At 39.7% G+C, this 24,344-nt stretch overlaps 5 protein-coding genes across 5 annotated transcripts; 1 reads left to right on the top strand and 4 right to left on the bottom strand.

Moving 5' to 3' along the window:
- Positions 1–5,626: 5,626 nt before the first annotated feature.
- ENH_00051930 (CMGC kinase, putative) lies at positions 5,627–6,713 on the bottom strand (the record flags this gene model as incomplete). Its single annotated transcript, XM_013581425.1, has 2 exons — positions 5,627–5,698; positions 6,177–6,713. 2 exons carry the CDS (start codon positions 6,711–6,713, stop codon positions 5,627–5,629), a joined length of 609 nt encoding a protein of 202 aa, XP_013436879.1.
- A 2,572-nt stretch (positions 6,714–9,285) lies between these two features.
- Positions 9,286–12,183, bottom strand: ENH_00051920 (O-acetylserine (thiol) lyase, putative; the record flags this gene model as incomplete). Its single annotated transcript, XM_013581424.1, has 5 exons — positions 9,286–9,372; positions 9,814–9,896; positions 10,566–10,674; positions 11,274–11,377; positions 11,619–12,183. 5 exons carry the CDS (start codon positions 12,181–12,183, stop codon positions 9,286–9,288), a joined length of 948 nt encoding a protein of 315 aa, XP_013436878.1.
- Positions 12,184–16,364: 4,181 nt separating this feature from the next.
- On the top strand, positions 16,365–17,500 carry ENH_00051910 (nuclear associated protein, putative; the record flags this gene model as incomplete). The annotated part of the gene is made up of 2 exons (XM_013581423.1): positions 16,365–16,628; positions 17,384–17,500. The coding sequence occupies 2 exons, from the start codon at positions 16,365–16,367 to the stop codon at positions 17,498–17,500; spliced, it is 381 nt and encodes a 126-aa protein (XP_013436877.1).
- A 5,679-nt stretch (positions 17,501–23,179) lies between these two features.
- ENH_00051900 (hypothetical protein) lies at positions 23,180–23,794 on the bottom strand (the record flags this gene model as incomplete). Its single annotated transcript, XM_013581422.1, has 1 exon — positions 23,180–23,794. One exon carries the CDS (start codon positions 23,792–23,794, stop codon positions 23,180–23,182), a length of 615 nt encoding a protein of 204 aa, XP_013436876.1.
- Positions 23,795–23,899: 105 nt separating this feature from the next.
- Positions 23,900–24,261, bottom strand: ENH_00051890 (hypothetical protein; the record flags this gene model as incomplete). The annotated part of the gene is made up of 1 exon (XM_013581421.1): positions 23,900–24,261. A coding segment is annotated over one exon (362 nt), but the record flags the coding sequence as incomplete, so codon positions are not given.
- Positions 24,262–24,344: the final 83 nt, after the last annotated feature.

The raw sequence follows: 24,344 nt of genomic DNA, 5'->3' as shown, positions 1-24,344 counted from the left end.
AAGAGATTTGCTGCTGCTGCTGCAGTGCTGCACTTGTGCAGCAAAAGAGCAAACAAAAAGATTTAATTTAAAAGATTTATTCAAAAGATTTGTTTTAATTATTTATTTTATTTTAAATTATTTATTTTATTTTTAATTATTTATTTATTTTTAATTATTTATTTATTTAACTCCAAAGTAGGGCTGCTGCAGCAGCGCAGCAGCTGCGACTCTCTCGTGCGGACTCCACTTGAGGAGACTCGCAATGACCTGCAGCAAGCCGCCGTCTCTGCAGCAAATAACAAAACAATAAATGGCATTATTAATGGCATTTATTATTTTGTAAATAATAAATGCCATTATTAATGGCATTAATGGCATTATTAATGGCATTATTAATGGCATTAATGGCATTATTAATGGCATTTGTTAATGGCATTAATGGCATTATTAATGGCATTTGTTAATGGCATTATTAATGGCATTATTAATGGCATTATTAATGGCATTAATGGCATTATTAATGGCATTTTTCATGGCATTAATGGCATTATTAATGGCATTATTCATGGCATTATTAATGGCATTTATTAATGGCATTTATTAATGGCATTAATTAAATGGTGTTACTTAAATGGCATTAATTAAATGGCATTAATTGAAAAGCATTAAAAATGGCATCAAAAGAAATGGCATTAGATACAATGGCATTAAAAGAAGTGGCATTAAATAAAGTGGCATTAAGTAAAATGGCATAAAAAGAAATGGTATTAAACAAAATGGCATTAAATAAAATGGCATTAAATAAAATGGCATTAAATAAAATGGCATTAAATAAAATGGCATTAAACAAAATGGCATTAAATAAATGGCATTAATTAAGTGGCATTAATTATAATGGCATTAAATAAAATGGCATTAGATAAAATGGCATTAATTTAATGGCAAAAAAAATGGCATTAAATAAAATCTCATTAAATAAAATGGCATTAATTAAATGGCATTAAATAAAATGGCATTAAATAAAATGGCATTGATTAAATGGCATTAAAAATGGCATTAAATAAAATGGCATTAATTAAATGGCATTAATTAAATGGCATTAAATAAAATGGCATTAATTAAATGGCATTAAACAAAATGGCATTAAATTAAATGGCATTAAATAAAATGGCATTAAATAAAACAAGAAGGGTCGCGGTCGGGCGCAGGTGGGAAAATTGGGGTGTACAGACACCTCAGCGTGCATGCAAAGACGGCATTTGGACTTTTGGGGCGAAACTGAAAGGCATTTGGAGCGGAAAAAAGCGGAAAAGGAAATTAAATGGAAATTAATTGAAATAAAATAAAATAAAATAAAATAAAATAAAATAAAATAAAATAAATTGAATTAAATTGCATTAAATTGCATTAATTTGCATTAATTTCTTCACTTTGGACTCACTCTGGAGGACAAAACGGCAGCAGCTGCTGCTGCAGCAGCAGCCCGGAGACTCCCCGCAGCTTCTTCAGCGCTGCAGCAGCAGCAAACTGCAAATGGCAGATTTGAAGTTTTTTTATTTTTTTTGAAATAAATCAAAGTTCATTTAAGGGTTTAATTCTTTTTATTTCATAAAACCATTTAATAAAATGCCACTTTAATTTAATGGTCCATTTAATTTAATGATTTAATTCTTTTCATTTCATAAAAGCTTTTTAATAACATGCCACTTTTTAATTTAATGGTCCATTAATGGTCCATTTAGTTTAATTAATTAATTCTTTTGAATTCAATAAACCATTTTAATAAAATACCACTTTTTAATTTAATGGTCCATCTAGTTGGATGGTGCATTTAATTTGATAATTTGATTAATTTGGTATTTTGTTTAATTCGGTAATTCGTTTAATTAAATGCTTCATTTAAGAAAATGTTTCATTTAATTAAAAGTTCCATTTAATTAAAAGTCCCATTTAATTAAAAGTTCCATTTAATTAAAAGTCCCATTTAATTAAAAGTTCCTTTTAATTAAACGTCCCATTTAATTAAAAGTTCCATTTAATTAAATGTTTCATTTAATTTGATATTTCACTTAATTAAATGTTCCATTTAATTAAATGTTTCTTTCAATTAAATGTTTCATTTAGTTAAACGTTTCACTTAATTAAATGTTTCATTTAGTTAGATGTTTCATTTAATTAAATGCTTCATTTAATTAAATGATTTATGCTTCATTCAATTAACCGAAAGTTTTAATTAAATGTTTCATTTAATTAAGCATTTCAGTTAATTAAATGTTTCATTTATTTATGTTTCATTTATTTATTTATTTATTTATTTATTTATTTACTTATTTATTTATATATTTATATATACATATATTTATTTATTTATTCATTTATTTATTTATTTGCTTATTTACTTATTTATTTATTTATTTGTTAGAAAGGACTCACTCTTGTGTGGGGCTGACAGCCGGCGCAAAGACTCCTGGCCTCTTCCCTGAAGAACAAAAAAATAAAAATAAATTAAAAAGAATTAAATGAATTTATTTTATTTATTTAAATTTAAAAATTAAAATGATTTTCAATTCTGGTCGAAAGAGGGCATGCACACAACCACACGGTGTACATACACCCCAAGTTCTACTGCAGCTCCCATGCATGCAGCAAATAAATAAGTAAGTAAATAAATAAATAAATAAATAAATAAATAAATAAATGATAACAAATATATAAATGAATAATAAATAATAATAAATAAATAATAAATAAATAAATAAATGGATATGAAAAATGCAAGAAGACTGGCGAGGGCAGCCGATCGACGAAGACAGAAAAAAAAAAGAGTAAAATAAATAAATAAAATAAAATAAAAAAAATAAATAAAAGAATAAAATAAAATAAAGAAGAGAATAAAATAAATAAAAGAATAAAATAAAAGGATAAATAATAGACAGAAGAATATGATAAAGCAAAAGAATAAAACAGAGGAATAAAATAAAAGAATAAAATAAAATAAAAAATGGAATAAAAAAATAAAAGAATAAAACAAATCAATCAAAGAATAAAATAAATAAATGGAAGAGTAAAATAAATGAAATAAATAAGCAAAAGAATAAATAAATAATAAAAGAATAAAACAAATGAATAAAATAAACAAACAAATAAATAAATAAATAAATAAATAAATAAATAAATAAATAAATAAATTCAAATTTAATTAAATCCTCACGAGTTTGGAGAGCCGAGAAGTTCGACAATGGCAATAAGTTGAAAAGCTTCCGCTTCCCAGTTTTTATTTATTTCATTTTTATTTATTTCATTTATTTCTTTTTTGTTTATTTCATTTATTTCATTTATTTCTTTTTTATTTATTTCATTTATTTCATTTATTTCATTTATTTCATTTATTTCATTTATTTCATTTATTTCATTTTGATTAATTGCACTTTTATATATTTCATTTTCATTAATTATTTCCATTTCATTTAATACTTCTTTTGGATTTATTATTTCTTTTTGATTAATTATTTCTTTTCCATTTATTATTTCTTCTTTATTTATTCTTTCTTTTCCATTTATTATTTCTTTTTTATTAATTGTTTCTTTTCCATTTATTATTTCTTTTTTATTAATTGTTTCTTTTCCATTTATCATTTCTTTTTTATTTATTTCTTTTTTGTTTTTTTTGTTTTTTATTTTTTCTTTTTCTTCAAATCCAAATTTCGGAACTTCGCATTCGAAGAGAGGCCGCAGACACAGCAGCTCCGCCAGCAGACACCCGAGAGCTGCATGCAATTAAATTCATTTCTTTTATTTATTTATTTATTTATTTATTTATTTATTTATTTATTTATTTATTTATTTATTTATTTATTTATTTATTCGTTTGTTTTGTTTTGTTGGCTTTGTTTTGTTTCCTATTTGCCATTTGTAGTGTTAGTTGCGGCTTTTTGAGGCTGCTGCTTTAGTTTGATTCGGCTGCTGGCTGCTGCTGCTGCTGCTGCTGCTGCTGCTGCTGCTGCTGCTGCTGCTGCTGCTGCGCTGCTGCTGCTGCAGCGGCGGCGCGACTTACACCAGAGATCCACAGCGGTCTGTTTCAAAAGCATTTCAAATTTGAATAAATAAAAACATTTTATTTTATTTTATTTTATTTTATTTTATTTTATTTTATTTTATTTTATTTTATTTATTTAATTTAATTTAATTTAATTTTATTTTATTTTAAAATACTTACAGAGTACTTCGTGGCCCCCAGCAGCAGCTCCGGCGCTCTGTACCTAAAGGCGCACCGTTTTGAACATCTCAGGCAGCCAACAAGCAGCAGCAGCAGCAGCAGAAGCAGCAGCAGCAGCAGCAGCAGCAGTTAGCTAGCTAGCTAGCTAGCTAGCTGCCCGGTGGGCAGCCGTCTAGCTAGCCAGCTAGCTAGCCGTCGCCCAGCTAGCTAGCTGCCGCCCTGTCCTGCTCCCTGGCCACTTACGTGGCCAGGCGGACAGCTAGCTAGCTAGCTAGCTAGCTAGATATATGCAGCTAGCTAGCTGGCTAGCTGGCTAGCTAGCTAGCTAGCTAGATAGATAGATGCAGCTAGCTAGCTGGCTAGCTGGCTAGCTAGCTAGCTAGCTAGCTAGCTAGCTAGCTAGATAGATAGATGCAGCTAGCTAGGTCGCTAGCAAGCTAGCTAGCTAGCTAGCTAGCTAGCTAGCTGGCTAGGTGGTGCTTACCATCTGGAGCAGATGTAGGGCATGGATTGTTCGTCATGGCTGAGGCGTTTGCTGGACCCTAAAAAAGAATTTATTTGCAACTTTATTTATTTGCATTTGTTTTATTTATTTATTTATTTATTTATTTGTTTTATTTATTACTTTTATTCATTTATTTTATTTATTTATTTTATTTATTTATATTACTTGTTTATTTTGTTTATTTGTTTTATTTATTTTTGCTCATTTTATTTATTTACTTTTATTTACTTGTCTTTCTTTCTGTTTTTTGTTATTTATCTTCATTCGTTAATTTTCATTTATTCATTTTCGTTTACCTATTTTCAATTATTAATTTTAATTATTTGCTAATTTATACATTTTATTTTGTTATTTATTTATTTATTTATTTATTTATTTATTTATTTATTTATTTATTTATTTATTTATTTATTTATTTACTTGCATCATTTTATCGGCACATGCATGCGTTAATTGAGTTAATTGAAATTAATTTTGAATTTAATTCTGAATTTAATTTCAGATTTAAATATCGAATTCAATTTAAATTGAAAATTAAATATAAATTAAATTCAAATTCAGTTCAAAGTTAAATTAAATTTAAATTGAATTTAATTCAAAATTAAATTAAATTTATATTTAAAAAGAATTTAAAAATGAAATGAAATGTGATGAATCGATTTTGAATTCAAATGAAATGAGATTAAATGAAATGATATTAAATTAAACTCAACTAAATTAAATCAAATTAAATCAAATTAAATCAAATCAAGTTAAATAAAATTAAATTAATCTAAATTAAATTTAATTAAACTAGAATAAATAAATTGAATAAATTGAATAAGTTGAATAAATTGAATGAACTGAATTAATTAAATTAATTAAATAAATTGAATAAATTAAATAAATTGAATTAATTATATTAATTAAATTAATTAAATTAATTAAAATGATTTCTTTTTCTTACCCAAATCACAAATGCGCACAAGAGGTTCTCCGCCTTCGTTTTCGTCGATCTGCAAAGGTGGAAATAAACGAAATTGTTTTTATTTATTTCAAAATGATTTATTTGAATTATTTATTTATTTATTTATTTATTTATTTATTTATTTATTTATTTATCCATTTATTTATTTGTTTATTTATTATTTGAATTTAATTCAAATAATTGTTTATTTGAACTTGAATTGAAGAAAAAAGGAGAAAAAAGATTTTTAAATGCAATTTGAGCAGCAAAACATGAATTGAAAGAACTGATTATTTGAAGTCGAATTAAAGACAAAAATGCGAAAAAAGGGAATTAAAATTGAAGATAAAAATGCGAAAAAATGAATTAAAATGCAATTTAAAACCCAAAATATGAATTTAAATGAATTAATTGATTATTTGAAGTTGAACTTGAGACAAAAACGCAAAAAAAGGATTATTTAAACATTATTTGAACTCAAAATGAAGAAAAAAAATAAAACTTTTAAAATGCAATTTGAAACTCACCAAAACATTTTCGGGCTTCAAATCCCGGTGAATTATTCCGCGGGAATGGAGAGCTGCAACGCCCTCAATTATTTGCCGGGCGATGGACTTTATGTTTCGAATCGTGCTGCTGCTGCTGCTGCTGCTGCTGCTGCTGCTGCTGCTGGTGTGCGGGAAAGGCTGGCCTGCTGCTGCTGCTGCTGCTGCTGCTGCTGCTGCTGCTGCTTGGCGGGCCTGGCGGTGTCGCGCCAAAAAGAGCTGCAGAGAAAAGCCCTGGAGCTCCATCAAGATGTTCTGGACGGTGAAGCCCGCGGGGGTGGTGGAGTAGAAGACGGAGTCCGCAGCCACCAGCGCGGCCGATCCTCTGCACTCCTCGAGGCCCAGGGCCTCTCTGGAGGCAATTTTGGTCCATTTTTGAGTTCTTTTCAGCGCCAGTTGCCTCCCTGAGGGCTTTTCCAGCACCAGGTAGACCCGGCCGAAGGTGCCTTGGCCCAGCAGCCGCTGCACTTGGAACCGCGGCGAACGCGGGGCGCCGCCGCCCGCGGGAACCGCCGCCATGCTCAATAAATCGGAAATAAGTAATTAAATGTCGAAGAGTTGCAGAAATTCAACAAATTAAGAAGTGAAGGGCTTTGAAAGCAAAGGATTCCACGGGGAGGCGGCGAGTTGCAGCAGGAGCGGCTGCGGGACCGCCAGGTGTATCGGCAGGGTCACCGACGGAAACTTGCAAAAGTGGAAATGGCATTTTATTTGGATCTCAGAAAAGAAATTGTTTTATTTTTGTGGAAAATAATGCAAAGGAAATGTTTATTTTTGTGGAAAATAATGCGAAGGAATTGTTTTCTTTTTGTGGAAAATAATTCTCGTTGTGGAAGAAGCGGCGAAGACAGAACTTGCAAACTGCGAATCGGTTCAGTAACTTCTTTTGCATTTATTTTTATTCAGTTTTACCTTTTTGCTTTTTTTGTTTCAATTTAATTCAGTTTCACCTTTTTGCTCTTTTTAAATTTCAATTTAATTTCGTTTGCGACTTAATGGCGAACGCGAGGAGCCCGCTGTTCACTCGCTGCAGAAGAATGGCAATCAGATTTGCAAACTAAGAAGTTTCAACAGCGTTTTGAGTTCAGCTTTTTAATTCAAAAATAAATAAATAAAATTTTCAAAATTTGAAATTGTTTTCATTCGGAAAACTTTTCGAACAAAACTGGAACTGCAGATCCAACAGACCACCCGCGAACCAGTCCTGGCTGGGCTCGGCCTCGCGCTATTCAGCCCCCGTAAAGGAATGAAACAAAATTGAATTTTAAATTTAAATTTAAATTCAAATTCAAATTTAAAATTAAAATTAAATTTAAAATTAAAATTATATTTCAAGTTTAAAACAAAACTGGATTCAAATTCGCCTTCAAAGACTACGACAGGACAGTGCGCTGCTGCTCGCGCGTCTTCTGTCCACTTTTCCAGTTTAAATAATTCAACTTTGAGACTTTTCAGAAAATAAATAAAAGCAAAAAGTCTTTTTGTTTCACTTTTTGTCAGTTTTAAAAGCTTTTGTGCAGGTCTTTACCAATTCCTTTAAATTGGGTGAAAGATGAATTTGCAAATACACTTCAACTCGCGAAACTCTCCACCAAAGTCAATTAAAAGTAACTTAAAAGATTAAAACCAATTAAAAGTAATTTAAAGAATTAAAATGGAATTAATATTATCTTTAATTTGAATAAAGTGGCCTTTGGTACATCTTTTAAATTGAGTAAAATGGCCTCAAGATTATCTTCCAAGTTGAATAAAATGGCCCTTGCTGTGTCTTTTAACTTGAACGAAACGGCCTTTAGTGTATCTTTTAATTGGAATAAAAAGGCCTTTTGTATATATTTTAAGTTGAATAAATAAATATGGCTTTGGAGGATCTTTTAATTGGAATAAAATGGCCTTTGGAGTACCTTTTAATCACCAAAAATGCCACTTTATAAGTTGAAAAGTATTTATTTTTCGGCTGTTTAGCAGCAAAGCAGCAGCAGGTGAAGAAGCAAAAATGATCTTGAGAAAAAGAAATGCAAAAATTTGGAATTCGAAAATTTGAATTTTGAATTTCAAATAAAGTTCAAGTCCGTGTTTCGACGAAACGCTGACTCCAGTCAGCTCTGGGGGATAAAAAAACCAATGAAGAAATAAAAACAAATAAATAAATAAATAAATAAATTATTTATTTATTTATTTATTTATTTATTTGTTACCTTTAATAAACAAAAGCTTGGCTGTGCAAGTCTAAGCCAGCGCGCTGCGCAGTGCAAACATGTTCCGGCCAGTGCCAAATGGGGGAAACTGAGCGGAAATTAAAGACTTTAAAAGCCTTTGTGTTTATTTTTTGATTTAATTTAATAAAATCGACATAAAGAATGTTTATTTATTCTCTTTATGCCAATATAAACGGCAAATCAGCGGAATTCACGAAACCTGCATGCATTCAAGTTTCCACTTATTGCAAATCTTTGAACTAATTCAATTGGGCTGGATGAGACAAACCTGTTCAGTTTACAAATGCACGAGCCCGCACTTTATTTATTTATTTATTTATTTATTTATTTATTTATTTATTTATTTAATATTTATACCTGTGTGGCTGCTGCCTTATTTGAATAAGGGAAAGCAAAAAGAAGTGCTAAACTGCTGCTGAAATGGCTTTGTGAATGAGCCCAAGTGCCTGTGTCTTCCCAGTGCACACAAACACAAATTAAAAGTTCATTTATTATTTATTTTGATTTATTTCGCTTTTTAAAGTTCACAAATTATCTTTTGCATGCATTTGGAAACGCCGGAGCCGCAGCAGCGCGCAATGAGCGAAATGGGCACTTCTACTTTCCAGTTTGGTTGCTTCTGCCTGCATTTTTTCTCCTTTTTAGACATTTATTCACAAAAAAATGAAATAAATAAAAAGAAAACATAAAAAAATACAAAAAAACGAAAATAAATGGACTTGTGTCATACATATCAACGCCCGTGCTGTCAGCGCCTCTGCCTTTGCTTGCTGTTCGCAGCAGCCGGAAACTGGGGAAAAGTGGAGCCTTTTTGTTGAATTTGTTTGTCGAATTTGTTCAATAAGTCTTTTAATTTGATAATTAAATCCATTTTAATGATTCATTTTCTTTTTAACTTCCTCGCTGTCGTCCACTGGGAGGAAACTGGCCTCGAGAGCCTCCAAAATTTCGGGCGGCGGCTGCGGGAAAACCAAAACAAGAAACAGCAATTTGATCTTTATTCTTTTTTTGAATTAAATTATTTCAAATCTTATTTGAATATTTATTTAATTGTTAATGTAATTGTCTGTTTGGCTCTTCGCTTATTTGTAGATTCCTTGTTGGTTCATTTGTTTGAATTGTGCTTCGAAGAAGTTGCAAGTTTCGATTTGAAACTTCCACTTTATTTCACTTTCAAATGTGTTTGTTTCTATTTTGAGAAAAGTTCCTTTTTGCACATTTTAAGAACTCCTGAAATACTGAAAATATATCGCATGGTCACTGCTGCTGCTGCTGCTGCTGCTGCTGCTGCTGCTGCTGCTGCACAGAAGCGAACAACGCGAGTTCAACTCCGTCAAACCCCAAACCCCTAACCCTAAACCCTAAACCCTAAACCCTAAACCCTAAACCCTAGAACTCACTTTTTCGTGCATCCAAGTGGGCTCTGGCAGCGACAGAGACCGCAGGAATTGAGGGTTCCATTGTTTCTGTGCGTACAGATGTCCTGAAGGGAAGCAGCAAGCGAAGCAAAGAAGTTTGAAAGAAAAGATTCAAAAAGAATTAAATAATTCATTTCTTTTTATCTTTTTTCTGCATTTATTTTTAATCTTTTTTATTCAAGATTCTGCAACTTCTGCAGCTTTTAAATGGCCAAAAGCCTGTGCAAAAACTGTCGCCAAGTCCTAAGTCTATTGCCGCTAGAATGCCTAGGGTTTGAACTTCAAGTTTTTCTTTCGTTTATTTCCGCAGTGTTTAATTTAAAGTTTTTATTTAGACTTTTAATTGATTTATTATTCTTCGAAAGATTCACTGACACCGCAGGGTACTTGTTGAAACTTGCAAACACTTCAACTCTTTTAACTAAATCTCTTCAAGTTGAACTGATGGACTTCTGTTTTTTTTTGTTTCTTTTTTTTAATTTAATTGTCTTTATCGCTTATTTGCTGAGTGGGCTCCAGCCACTTATTTGGCGGGAGATAATGGCTGTGCAGCCGCTGCAAACTTGAGGGCCAGGGGGGTCACATGGCCACGTAAATGAAAATAACTCTTTTTATTTTAAACAAAAACCGGTGAAACTGGATATACTGGTTCGTCTTATTCTTGCGCATCTATGCCTCTAAAAACAATTTAATTTGGCTAATTAGAAGTTCCAAAAATCAATTTTTTGTCTCACCATAATCACACAGCATTGTGACGATGGTGTGCTGGGGCCCCAACGCCTTGCCCAGCCGCACCGCCCCCGCGACGTTCACGCCGGAAGTCATTCCCAGGGGGAGGCCTTCCTGAGGGGAAATAAAGCAAAAAATAAACAATAAACAAATTAAATAATTAAATTAAATAATTAATTTATTATTTTAAAGACAAATCGCCTTCAAACGAAGAGAAATGGCCGCAAATTGACCGCGGATTCGCCAGTGCTTCCTTCTGCAGCCACTAGGCTGAACTCATTCAACTTGACCCTCCAAGTTCAGTCAATTAATTCATCTTATTGAATTAAATTAAAAAATAAAATCAAAAATTGAATTAATTGAAGAAATTGAATTAATGTTTGCAGCTTTTCTTGACAGACTATTCAAGAAAAGACAATTGGAATTCAAAATTGGAATTTCAGAAACGCTGTGAAGTTAAAGTCAAACAAAACACTGCGCGGAATTATTTTATTTAATTTTATAAATTGAAATTTATTGCGAGTTTAAAAGTAGAAATTCAACTTGGTTTTCTCTTGCCCGAAACCCGCGCCAGTTTCCTTCAAGAACTGGAAACAAATAAAGCCCCAAGTACATTGAACAAAACCCTAAACTAATTATTATTATTATTATTATTATTATTATTATTATTATTATTATTATTATTATTATTATTATTATTATTATATTCTTACTTCTTGCAGCAATCTGTGGGTCCAGTGCAGAACTTCTTGATCTTTTATTTCGCAAGAGAAGTCTGGGTAGAAACCCTCGAGGTTTCCAGTGACTCGGTGCTGGCCTGGTCAAGCCCAGCGGGCGAAGCCGCGGAAAACAATAATTAAAAGGAAATAAAAGTTCTTTTTCGGAATTTTAATTCAAAAAAGAATAAAATAAAACAACTTCGAAGATCTTTGGCCGGCGAAAGCAGTCTTTGGGTGCAAATGGAAGTTCTCCTGCGCACTTTGGACTCCGCCCGCGCCTCGCGGCGCCTCAACTAGGGTTTAGGGTTTAGGGTTTAGGGTTTAGGGTTTAGGGTTTACCGATGTTCTCGACAATAGAAGTTCCTTCTGTTTGCATTTCTCCCTTAGTGAAATAACGAAACAAAGCCGCCCCCGAAACATCCGCCAAACCAATCACGGGGCCCCCATCAACTAAAACCCTTTTAAGTCTTTCCCTCAAACCCTCAGAGGGGCCCCCCGCAGCAAGGGGGCCCCCCGGGGGGCCCCCCTGCGAGGGGCCCCCAGACAGGGGGCCCCCCGAGGGGCCCCCATAGAGAGGCCCGTCTGCAGGGGGGCCCCTGGGGTCTGCTGCTGTTTGCATTTGCACATCAGTGAGGGCCAGTTTTTCTTTTCTCGTGGAGTTGAGATGATTGAGAATCTGTTCCATAGTGATGGGTCCCTGGCCGCCGCTGCTGCTGCTGCTGCTGCTGCTGCTGCTGCTGCTGCTGCTGCTGCTGGTTGCTGCTGCTTTCGCGAGCTGCAAGTGCCGGTTCAAACGCAGACGTGTAGATACACCTGTGACAGTTCCTCCAGTGCCCGCGGCGCAAATAAAACCATCCAGATCTCCATTTGTTTGTTCCCTGAACGCAAACTTGAACTTTTTCATTTCCGAACTTCTCCGCTCTTTGCATGCGCTTTTTGCCCCTTTTAATCTCCCCTTTTGTTCAAAATAAAGCGCAAATAAAAAGGAAACATCGAAGAAATTAAAAAGCAGAAAAAAAACGCAAAAAGAGCTTTTGTGGCGGAGTTTTTTGGGAACAAATTCAAGAAAATTGCACAATTGAAAGCAAAGCAAAGCAGCAGAAGTGCAACTTCAAAGTAAATTGCAATTAAATTATATTTAAATTAAAAAGAATTCTTTTTTGAAATAAAAGAAATGAATTTATTTTATTTCGCAAAGTTCCACTTGCGCACCAAATCTCTTGTCCTGTGGTGTTGAAGTGGGCAAGGCGGTTCGCCTGCAGACAAAAAGGCGGAAACTATTTCCTTTTTCTTCATTTTTAATTTCTTATTTATTTAATTAATTAATTAATTAATTAATTAATTAATTAATTAATTTATTTATTTATTTATTTGTTTATTTATTTATTTTATTTTAAATAATTCAATTATTCAACAGTTTGGCGGGGAAAATGCGAACAGTAGGAGCATGAGAAGAAGAAACAAATACCGTGCGGCAAGACTGAGACACTTGAAAAGTAGAATTGAATAAAACAAAATAAATAAAATTTGAAATAAATGAATTAAATAAAATGAATTAAATAAAATGAATTAAAAGAATAAACCAAGAAGGGAATAAAATTTGAAATAAATGAATTAAATAAAATGAATTAAATGAAATGAATTAAAAGAATAAACTTAGAAGGGAATGAAGAATCAAATTTGCAACTGCAAAAAAACGAAACCGAAACACTTCCAGGAAAGCATAGCCAAATAGACAGTTCCGAAGTCTTTATTGGCCTTCAAATAGTGTTTTTTATTAACTGAAATATAAATGAATATAAATTATATTAATTGAAATATAAATAAATATAAATTATATTTCATTTAAATATATTTCATTCATAAATGAACATTAAAACAAAAATAAATGCATGGGGCCTCCGCAGCAAGATGAGAGGAAACTGAACAAGTGAACAGCGAAGGAAACTGGGCGAAGAGAAAAGCAAAGAAAGAGAAACTGCAAATAAATAAATAAATAAATAAATAAATAAATAAGTAAATAAATAAATAAATAAATAAATAAATAAATAAGTAAAATGCAAATTAAACGCGTGAAACTCATTTCGGAAAAGGAATACATGCATGGAAATAAGTGCAAAATGGAGCAAATTGAAGGCCGTTCTCACCGTGTTGTCAAACTGGCCAATAAAATGTCCATTTATTTTCTCTGCGAGTCTTTTGGCAATTTTGTTGTAGTGATTAATGTGGGAAACTTCTTGAAAAGGAACCGGCACAACGACAGCGCCCAGGGTCCGCAGCAGCCGCTGCAGGCAGCAAGTTTCAAGATGCGGCAAAGAGTCGGCAAATTGAGAAAAATAAAAAGAAAAAACTGCTAAATTAAGAAATAAAACATCTAAATTAAGAAATATAACATTTAAATGAAGAAATAAAACACTTTTAAACCATTTAAAGGACCAAAGCAGAGCTTGCGGACGGCTGCAACGGGAAAGAAAGCAGGAGGAGCGCGCAAGGAAAGCTGCGGGAAAGCAGACTCTATTCGAATTATGTGAATAATATAAATATATTATTTATAAAATAAAATAAAAATTTAATTCCGAAATGGTCTTTACTTTCTTTTCCTCCGTTTGAGTGTCCGGCATTACGCAAACAACTCTGTAGTTCTTCTCCTTCGCTGCGAGCGTCAGCGCAATGGCGGTGTTGCCGGCGGAAGCCTCGACAATCCACCCGCCGGGGGAAATGGCCCCTAAATTGGCAAAAAGTGGAAAATAAAATAAATAAAAGAAATAAAATAATAAAATAAAGCAATAAATGGAAAAAAATCGAGTTTGTGCGCCCTGTTGCGGGGAAATGCGAGGGTTTTCGTGTCAGTGAGGCAACTGGGGAGAAGTGCACGGAGAAAAGGCACAACTGGGGACTTCAAATGAAAACAAAACCAAAAAACTGAACTTCTGTGCAAAAGGAAATAAATTAATTAATTGGAAATGAAAAAAATATGCAAACAGCACTTAATTTGAATGTCTGGAAGCAGAAAAACAAACAAAACAAATAATGCAATTTTTGCCGCAGCAGCAGATCTTTGAGCTTTTGTGCTGCAGCAAATGAAGAAATAAATGCATAAAAATAAATAAAAGATAAATAAATAAGATTTAATAAAGTAAATAAAAGAACAGATGCAAAGAAACAAAAGAAGATAACAATGCCTGCAAATATATTCGCACATTGACCTCTTCAGTCGCGGTGATGCAGCAAAGCAGCAAAAAATAACTCACTGGCGAGTCAATTAATGAATTAATTTGAATTATAATTAAATTAAAAAATAAAAATAATGCTAGTTAAAAGAACTGCAGCTGAATTGGTGGAAATTACTGGGAGATTCTTTCTGCTGCAGCAGCAGTTGAAGGAGCAACAGCAGAAGATGCAGCAAAGCAGCAGCAGCAAAGACAGAAACGGCAGCAGGAGTGCAAGAAAGGCTAATAATAATAATAATAGAATTTAGAACAACAAAAGTATAATAAATAAATGCAAAAGGGGAATAAAAGCATTAATTGCAGCAGCAAGAGCAGCAGCAGCGCCTCCGCCACAGGCAGAAACAGCAAAGGAAGGCGCAGCAAAACCAGCGCAAAAAGCGCAATTAAAAGGCCCTTTGAACCGCAAATGGCTTTAATTAAAAGAACACCGCAAAAGAAACGAAGAAGGCAGCAGCAGCAGCAGCAGCAGCAGCAGCAGCAGCGGCAAAGCCGGGCGAACTCGCCTCGTTCTTCCGCCAAAGTCAACATGTTGACTGCCGGCCTGTCCTTCACGGAGCCCCCCGGGTTGAGGAATTCGCATTTGCCCCAAATGGAGCAATTGGCGGCTTTGGAAGCCGCTTTCAACTTGAGCAGCGGAGTGTTGCCGACGGCTTGGCGGAAGCCCTCGTAGACCCGCAGCCGCGGGAGGGTGGAAAAGGCGGCCATTTGGCGGTTTGAAGGCGCAAAAGGAGAAAAAGAAAAGACAGATAACTCAGAAAAAGACTTTGAAGAGAATATGTCGCGAAAATGCGGAGAAAGAGCGGCTCGGAAGACGCGCATTGAGCTGCGGACTTCACTGAAACTTGAAAACTTGAATTCCGAAAGCGGGCCGATTCGCCGCGAATTTGCGCTGCCACCGGGCAATAATACCTCGACAAAAAGAGTTTTTAATCTCTTTTTCTATTTATTGAAGTTTTAAGAGAAACCTGACGGGTTTTGGGCGAAGATCGGCAGCCGCCGCAGTTTGCGAACTGCCGCTGAGACCGCTGCGGCAGTCAGTGAGCGCCAGGGCCAGGAAAGCGATAAAACTCGGAAATCTGCGAACTAAAGAAGGCAAATGTCCTTTTGCAACTAATTAATAATGTTAGAGAAGCGGAAGGACGAAAAAGAAGGAGGAAATGCCGAAGTTCGGGGGGGTGACGACTCGTCAGGCGGCGACAGCGCGGCGGCTGCGGCGGTGGCGGACTTCTGCGGGAAAGCGCGGACTAAACCGAATAGATCTTCACTTTCTTTCTTTTATTAATTATTTACTTTTTATTTTTCCCCTTTTAAATGATGTCTGAGGCGCAGCAGCTCGCTTTCGAGCTGCTCGCCACCCTCGCAGCCACGGGGCTCCACTGCTGCTGCTGCTGCTGCGCTGCTGCTGCAGCGCATGCAGCAGCAAGAAGTGGAATACAACAATGTTAGAAGTTGAATTCTCTTTTAAATTCATTTTTATTCAATTTCTTTTCTTTCCCATCTCGAGTGCCCCCGAAGCTGCTTCTTTTCCGTGCTGCTGCTGCAGCTGCTGCTGCAGCTGCTAGGCTGGGCTGATCTCGCTGCTGCTGCATGCGAAGCAGCAGCAGCTCTTTAACTCCGATCTCTTTCATTTAAATTCCAAAATTTATTTTTTAAATTTATTTTCACTTCAAACCCTCGCAGCTTCTCCTGCTGCCTCCCGTGGCGGCCCCGCGAGCCGCTTTCGCCGCCTCCTCCGACCCTAAACCCTAAACCCTAAACCCTAAACCCTAAACCCTAAACCCTAAACCATAAACCCTAAACCCTAAACCCTAAACCCTTTTCCAAATGGGCTTGAGAACAGGACTTAGCCGCTAAAATGGAACTCGAGGAAATCATCAAGCCCTACACTCTGGCGCCGGAGCCGCCGAAGCGGCCCGGGGCGGAGGCAGGCCCTGCAGCAAAGCGGCACTTGGGGGACGCAGCAGCAGCAGCAGCAGCAGCAGCAGGAGGTGCAGCAGCAGCTGCTGCTGCTGAAGCCGGGGGGGCCCTCGCGGGATCCTCGGGAAAAGTCTCTTTAGAAGATCTGCCAGACGAAATTGACGCAAATGCCGTTGAGAAGATTTTGGAGCAAGCTGACGAGGTGAGGTGTACATACACCCCAACTTGGCTGCGGGCCGCGCACACGGCGCGGGGGGAAAGCTGCTCACTTTTCCTCCTTTTTGCATTTAAAAACGAATAAAGAATGCCTGGATTTGTTCTTTTTAATAAAATATTATTATTAAACTCGCGAAGAAGAAATGAAATGCATTTTCACGTTTAGTTTTGGTGGAAGTGGCAGATCTGGGGCTTCGCGCCGATCTGATCTTGCAAAGAGGAGAGCCGCGAGCCCCCGCGAGCATTTCTTCCTTAAAATGTTTTATTTATTTCAAAATAAGAAATGTTTTTAAAATATAAATGTTTATTTATTTATATATTTGAGAATGGGCGCCTCTGCGCAAGCGAGAACGAGCAACGCTGCGGGTGCACCTTCAGGTGTACATACACCTTCCACAGACACTGCGCACGCGCAAATGAATAAATAATAAACGAAAATAAAACATTTTTACAATTAAATAAATGCATTTTACTTCTTTTTTAAATGTTTAGACATAACTTTTTCTCTTCTGGAAAGACTGCAGTGAAAAAGTTGGAAATAAAAAATTTGAATTATTTGAATTGAGCGGCTAAAAGAATATCTCGTTGCTCCCTGATCTCATTTCCCCGTCTTCTGTGTCTGCTCTTGTTATTTTGTTTTGTTTATTATTTTATTTTATTTTATTTTATTTATTTTATTTATTTAATTTATTTTATTTCGTTTTATTTTTATTTTTTAACATTTGCAATTTCCGGCTGCAGATGCACGTCGAGGAAATCACAGAGGCCTCCATTAAGCGCTGCGCTGCGCAGCTCGAAAGGAGAATTAAAAAAAACCAACACGACAGAATCAAATTCGCAAACAATCCCGAAAAGTGAGCAGCCCCCGCCAGCTAGCTAGCTAGCTAGCTTTTTAGCTAGCTAGCTAGCTATCTAGCTTTTTAGCTAGCTAGCTAGCTAGCTAGCTTTTTAGCTAGCTAGCTAGCTAGCTTTTTAGCTAGCTAGCTAGCTAGCTTTTAGCTAGCTAGGTAGCTATCTAGCTACTTAGCTAGCCAGCTAGCTAGCTAGCTATTTAGCTAGCTAGCTATTTAGCTAGCTAGCTATTTAGCTAGCTAGGCACCTATTTAGCTAGCTAGCCAGTTCCTTAGCTAGGGAGCTAGCTACTTAGCTAGCTAGCCAGCTGCTTAGCTAGCTAGAGAGCTGAGCAGCTGTGTCGATTGGCCAGCTCGATACTTGATTGGCAGATAGCCTTTTGAATTAGACCCTCGCTAGCTGGCCAACCACTCAGCTAGTTAGTTAGCTAGCTAGCTGGCTAGCTAGCTGGCTAGCTAGCTGCCAAGTGCATCCAGCTGGCTAGCTGGCTAGCTAGCTAGCTAGCTGGATGGGTTAGGTAGCTAGTTAGCTGCTTAATCAGTCCCGCTGCACCTAGCTAGCTAGCCAGCTACTGGCTAGCTAGCCAAGCAGGCAGCTAGCTGTGGCTAGCTACAGCTAGCTACGCAGTTGATGAGCTCTTCAGCTTTTACTGATTAGTTTGTTTGTCGTTTTGTTGGCCAGTAAACCCTTGAGTGTATTCAAGTAGAATTTGCGAAACGAGAATTCCAGTTAGGTTTCAATTTTAGGGTTTAGGGTTTAGGGTTTAGGGTTTAGGGTTTGGGGTTTAATAAGAGCTGGGCACTAGGGCGCATATTAGTGCACACAGGATTTAGGGCCCAAAAAGCTCGCCAGCACATCTATGAACCCAGGCCTTAGGCCCTAGGGTTTAGGGTTTAGGGTTTACGGTTTAGAGTTTAGAGCTTAGGGTTTAGGGCATAGGGTTTAGGGTTTAGGGGATTACGAATTCTGCCGAAAGCTTGCTAAGCCTAGGGGTTATAGGCTTGCAGCGGGCTGAATAGGCGCATACAGCCTTGCATCCCAACTACTGAAAACTAGACCCTGGACCCTAAACGTTAAACGCTAAACCCTAAACCCTAAGCGTTAAACCTTAGTCGCTGCAGCCAATCAACCCGTACCAAACCAGATGAGTGCAGTGCTAGATTTACTTTTTGAATATTGGGCCTATATTTATTTCGTTTCCATATCGGTTCAGTGTTCGTTCACAATTTACTTCTTGATTTCACCAGATGGCAGGGAGGCTTAGACGGCTCTGCACCCACTGCATTCAATGTCGTTTGAGACGGAAAAATAATTTTAAAATAAACAATTAAAGGTTTTTGTCTTATTTCACAGAAATCGTGTTAAGGAGATGCAAAGACGTAAAGGACGGTTGGCATCGAGCCGATGGCTGCATCAAGTGATCAGCGATGCTGCTGCTCCTGTCGCAGACTTTCGGGCTTCCACTGTACATTAGAAATGATTAATTATTTAATTTTTTTTAGTATTTAGATAAAACAATTTATGTGAATCAGAGATAATTAAGGATGCGCCTATCCTTCGGATCTACAGAATTTAGCGGGGAGCGGTATCACGCCACCAGCTGCCTTCCTGGCCCGCACTCCCCCGATTCGGATATCTGCATAGTTTACCTACAAGATGTGCAACCAAATGTTAAATCCATTTAAATTAAGTACGACAAATTGGAAGGATTTCAGCAGCCTTGTGTAGAGGGCTCGCAGCGCTGCAGCCGCGCCGCCACGAGCAGTATCGCGCACCAGTAACCTTGGTGTCTTTGTGGTATCTGCTTTGTTCGCGAGCCAGAAATATTGAAAAGAGTAAATTTAATCAGTTTTTCATTCATATGCTTTTGACGTTTACAGCGGTAGCGGACTAAGCTGCTTTGAACACGGAACAACTGCCCAGACAGACATCCCAGCTTCGCACAACGCCTGCAGGCTCCTCCCGCGGTTTTGAATACTTTCAGTTCGTTCATTAATGTTTCGAACATACGTTATTCTTTAAAATGCGCAGAGCAGATGCTTATTGCATCTCTGGTCTCTAGAAGGCTCTCTTCTGTTCAATCTTCTAGCTGCTCCATCCCCATAGCGTCTCGCGGCCTTCTCAGGTGTTTCTCAGCGGCCGAAGTCCCCCTAATGCGCAATCCCTTGAAATGTAATTGCATATATGAAAACTGAAAGAGAAGAGCAGTACAAAGTTCGGCGATAATTAAGTATGCTGCTCACTTTTCCTGGGTGCTGCGGTCTGGTGCTCGACCGCTGCGGCGGGGGGCAGTGCGAGTGGGTTTGTTCCATTTTTCCGGGTATTTACGCATTTATTTGACATGTCTCTTCCCAAAGGCTTCTTTATTCTCCCTGCGGAGGCCACAAATCCCCGAGGAGCAGAAAATTTAGGTGCTCCGCTGCAGCACCCCCTAGGGAGCTGCCCCGACGCCAGAGCCCACTTGGAGAAGGCTCAGGCTACCGAGGGAGAATCTTTAGAGAAGAAGAGCTGCCCCCTTTAGAGACTCTTTCTGTGGAGGACCTGGGGCTGTTGGGTCCAAAGGAAGTCCCCTATAGGCAGCTTTTGCTGCTGCTGACTGCCCGCCGCCCGTGGTCTGAAGAGGCGCTGCGGGAGAGCCGCAAGGCGCAACGGCTGCTGCGGGACTGGGGCAGCCTGGCGCGGATGGTGGCAGTGCCGCTGAGCAAGTGTTCGGAGTTCCGAGAGCTACTGGAAACTACGGGGGCCCCCCTTGTGGTCTCCCGGTGGGCCTCTAAGGAGGACCCCGTGCTGCGACTGTACCCTGGGGCAGGGCCAGCAGCAGCGCGCCGTTCAGCAGCTACGGGGGCCCCGACGTGGCTACTGCAGAATTTGCTTATTGGGTGCTGGCTGAGGAAGGCTGGGCAGCAGATTTTTCTTGAGTTGAAGCTCAAGGAGGGGGCTGGGGGGCCGCAGGCCTCGCCCATTGGGCAAGTGGTCCACGCGTGGGTCCACCGGAGCAGCGCGAAGGCGCTGCTGCTGGCGCAGCTGGCGCAGCAGCGGCAGTAGCTACTGTCGAAGTTAACTTTGTTCAAAGTGCAGTTTATGGAGGAGGCAGAGAAGGAAGAACTCCACGTGTACAGATAGCTGCTGCCCTTCGACTTGGGCGAAGAAACTTTTCTCAGTTCCCCCGAACCCGTCTGGGAGCTGTGGGCAGTGCTGGGGCTGCTTCTGGAGGCTGAAAACAGAAAAGTGTTTTGCGGCGAAGTACCTGCGGGCCCTTTGCAGGGCCACCTGGTGATGCTGTCTGTACGGGTGAGTCGCTTTGAAAGCTTTCAAGACATTGCGGACCTGCTGATGAAGTTTTGCGAGGAATATAAATCCCAAATAGCCTTCCATATTGCCCGCAAGAGCCTCAAAGAGTCCGCCAGGGCCAACGCCCTCTTTAGCACCCGCTAGGGGGGGGCTGCCCTCAAAGACCCCAGGCCCAACCCGTGGGCCTACCAGAGGACCTCTGGGCTCTAAAGAGAGGCCGCTCCCTTTTTACAGTATTCTCTTCTCATGCCTCGTAGATACTACAGCCTCGAGGCCTTTCTCGAGCAGTGGGCCCGGGGGAACCGAGACCTGCACTTCAGGTCTCACCGGCTAAGTGCTGCGAGCCCGAGGGATCTTGTGAGGAGCTGAGTCACCACCAGTTCCTCCAGACTCTGCATGCAGCACCAAGGACCCCCTTCGCAGTTCTTTACTACGAGCCCCGCCGCCCTGGCTGCGAACTCCTCCTCGACGCCTGGAAGCAAGTTGCTGCTGCCTTCAGCCAGCAGCAGCAGCTCCGCGGCCGCCTCCTCTTTGCCCAGCTCAACGCAGAACTTAATGATCTCATTGACTTCGAAATCAAGTCCAAACTGCCCGCCGTCGCGCAATACTCCGAGGGGCCCCAGGCCCTCTACCTCAGGCGCCTCTACATGGGGCCCCCCTAAATGGAAATGCTCGGCGACTTCCTCCTCGCGGCTGCAGCCCCCAAGGAGAAACTCTGAATCTTCAACTTGAACTTGAATTTAAGTCCCTAAAACAGTGACAGAAAAGGCTTAAATTGGCAACTCATTAAGTATTGACAGAAAGGGAACTCAAGACGCCAAGAAATCGCGACGAAAGAGTTCAGAAAAGACTCAAAGTCTGCAAATGAGGACGCTGGGCTCTTGGCTTTTGCAACAGGAACGCATGCATGCATTCTGAGCAACAAGACAAACTGTTTTAAGCAACTGTGTCAAAGTCTCATTCTTGTCTTAAAACAATGCTTTTATTCAGAACATTTGCTGCTTCTTTCCGTAAGAGGGAAAGATGGCGCTTTTGAACTTTAAATGCGCACGAAATAAAAAATAACTCAGAAACCGTATTTCAGCTTGTCGAGCAATCTTTTGTTCTTTAAAGCTCTTGCCTGCAAACTGGGCTTCGCTTTAAAGGCAGCATCAGCAGCGGCAGCAGTAAAAGCGTTTAATGCCACTAAGCAGCTGCAGCGGCTTTACAGAAATCGAAAGACACAGGCGCTTAAAAATGCTCTAGATCTGCTGCGCGGCGGGAAGCGCAGGTAAAAGGTGTTCACAGTATTCAGGTGGCCAGTTGCCAGTTCTTTAAAAAGTTGCAACAACCTTATTAAAGTCATTGAGTCTTTCCAGCCCAAACCACTAAGGGCTATGGTATGAATTTATCGAGAAACATATTTCCTAAAATGGTTTGAATGATAGCCTTGAGCCTATAGCTTCAGAGGAATTCAAATTCACTTCTGAGGTTTGCGGACCAGATGCAGCAGAGGTCATCCCTAGCTGGGAAAAAAGTTCACGTCACTAATACTGTCTACTTGAGCAAATTCCCCAATTGGCAGCAGCGATACCTTTTTAGTACAAAGTCATTTGCCGGGTTTTAAGAGCAAAGGAACAAGGCGAGCAGATTAGAACGCTAAAATTGCAGAGTTTCTAGGGGCTTTTCAAGAGTTTCAAGAAACAAATTCAATTTGTGACTGCAAAATGCCTCATGAATTGCCAGAAAGGGAGCCGCTGGTGTTTTTAAAGATTCGAGGTAAGAGCTCCCAGCGGCTCAAACGGCCTCGAGCCTCATACTGCCGAAGGCACTTTTGAAGAGCGCTGGGGCAGGCAATTCCAAATATTTTGAAAAGCTGTGTGAGTGCAGCGGTCGCCTGTTCCTTTTGGTTTTATAGAGAGACAGTAGTGGCCTGATTTTTGGCTGCCGCGGCCGCTTCTTTCAAGGCTTTGGGGGCCCCGAAAGGGGCCCCCGGAGGCCTCTCTGGCGCTTCCATATAAGCCTTAAAGCCCTCAAGAAACGAGTTCTGAAGCTCCACAATTTGTCGCACGCAGCTATTCACCGCCTCGCAAAGATAGCTTTCTGAGACAAGCTCCAGGAGGCAGCGGTTTGCGTGGAGGCGCTCGAGCTGTACATGGGACGCGCCAGCAGCCGCGGCATCTGCAGCGACACATGCACACTTTAGAGACCTTTTGGCCTTTCCGGAGGCCATATTCTTCGTTGGGAAGCCCCCTCTCAGGGGCTGTCCAGAGGGGAATGGCATCAAAGAGGCAACGTGCAATTTGAAATAAAAGCCGAGGGCTCTGGGTTTGAAACGGCAAAGATAGTACACCGGGCGAAATCGCAATCCTCTTTTCCCTCAGCCTCCTCTTCATTCATCTTTTCTATTTCACTCTAACTCCGCTGATTGTCAATGTCGCTCGAGCGGCCTGCAGCAACGTCTGCAGCAGCGTCCGCAGCACCGGTTGCAGCAGCGCCGGCGGCAGCGCCTGCAACAGCGCTTGCAGCAGCCTCTGCAGCAGAGTCTGCAGCAGCCGCAGCAACAGCGTCTGCAGGAGGGTCTGCAACGGCGTCTTCTGCGGCGTCTACAACAGTGTCTGCAACAGCTCCTGCAGCAGCATCACCAGCAGCGTCTGCTGCAGCGCGTGCAGCAATATCCACTGCAGCAGCGCCTGCAGCAGTACCTGCAGCAGCATTTGCAACACGGCCGCCGTGCTCCTTGGCAGCTTCGCAGCAGCCCGTCTTGCATGCGTCTGGCTGCTTCTGCAGCTTGCTGGGCGGTTGCAGCACAGCAAGGGTGCCGCAGACGAGAGCTGATTGGCTCCTGCGATCTTCGGCAAGCATAGGAAGGCAGAAGCGCAGCAGCAGCATAGCTCGCTGCTTGAGTTCTGCTGCATCTCGCAGCGCAGCGAGCCGCAGCTCCCGCCGCCTTCCCAGTGGCATTTCTTTCAGAACAGCGCTGGGATTTTTGTCTGGATATGTAGCAGCAGAACGATGGGCGTAGTCCATGCATGCGCTGTGAAATATATTAGTATGCACAAACGGGCAGCTCAGAAAGCGAGCAAAATCCTGAGAAAACCCCGACAGCAGCAGCAGCTGCTGCGACTCTGCGCCCTAATTCAAGTCATCCAGGCCCCGCAGCGTCAGAAGATCTGTCAGGGCTGCCAGGGCGTCTTGTGCATCTTTGGCGCTTTTCACAGGCTGCAGCAACCGCCGCAGCAGCTGCTGCAGCACGCGGGCGGCCGCTGCCGCCGGGCAGTCGAGGAGTTTCTCCATAGGCTCTGATTCCTCAGCTTCGCCGTTTTGCAGTTCGGTGCTGCTGCTGCCGTCTACTGCTGCTGCTGTTGCTGCTGCAGTCCCCGCACGTTCCCATATGCTGAGGCCCGAAACTTTGTCTAGAGAGGCCGCCGGGCACTTTTGCTGCCGCATCAGGGTCCCAGACTGTGTGTGTTGCTGCTGCTGTTTGCTGCACTTAGCTGCGCAAGGCGCATCATGAGCTGGGTTTAGGGTTTAGGGTTTAGGGTTTAGGGTTTAGGGTTTAGGGTTTAGGGTTTAGGGT

Source organism: Eimeria necatrix, genomic scaffold (genome assembly GCF_000499385.1).
Source record: "Eimeria necatrix Houghton genomic scaffold, Enh_scaff411, whole genome shotgun sequence".
NCBI classification, from domain to species: domain Eukaryota; phylum Apicomplexa; class Conoidasida; order Eucoccidiorida; family Eimeriidae; genus Eimeria; species Eimeria necatrix.
The sequence above is the reverse complement of the archived record's forward strand: the minus strand, read 5'-3'. Positions and strand labels throughout refer to the sequence as shown.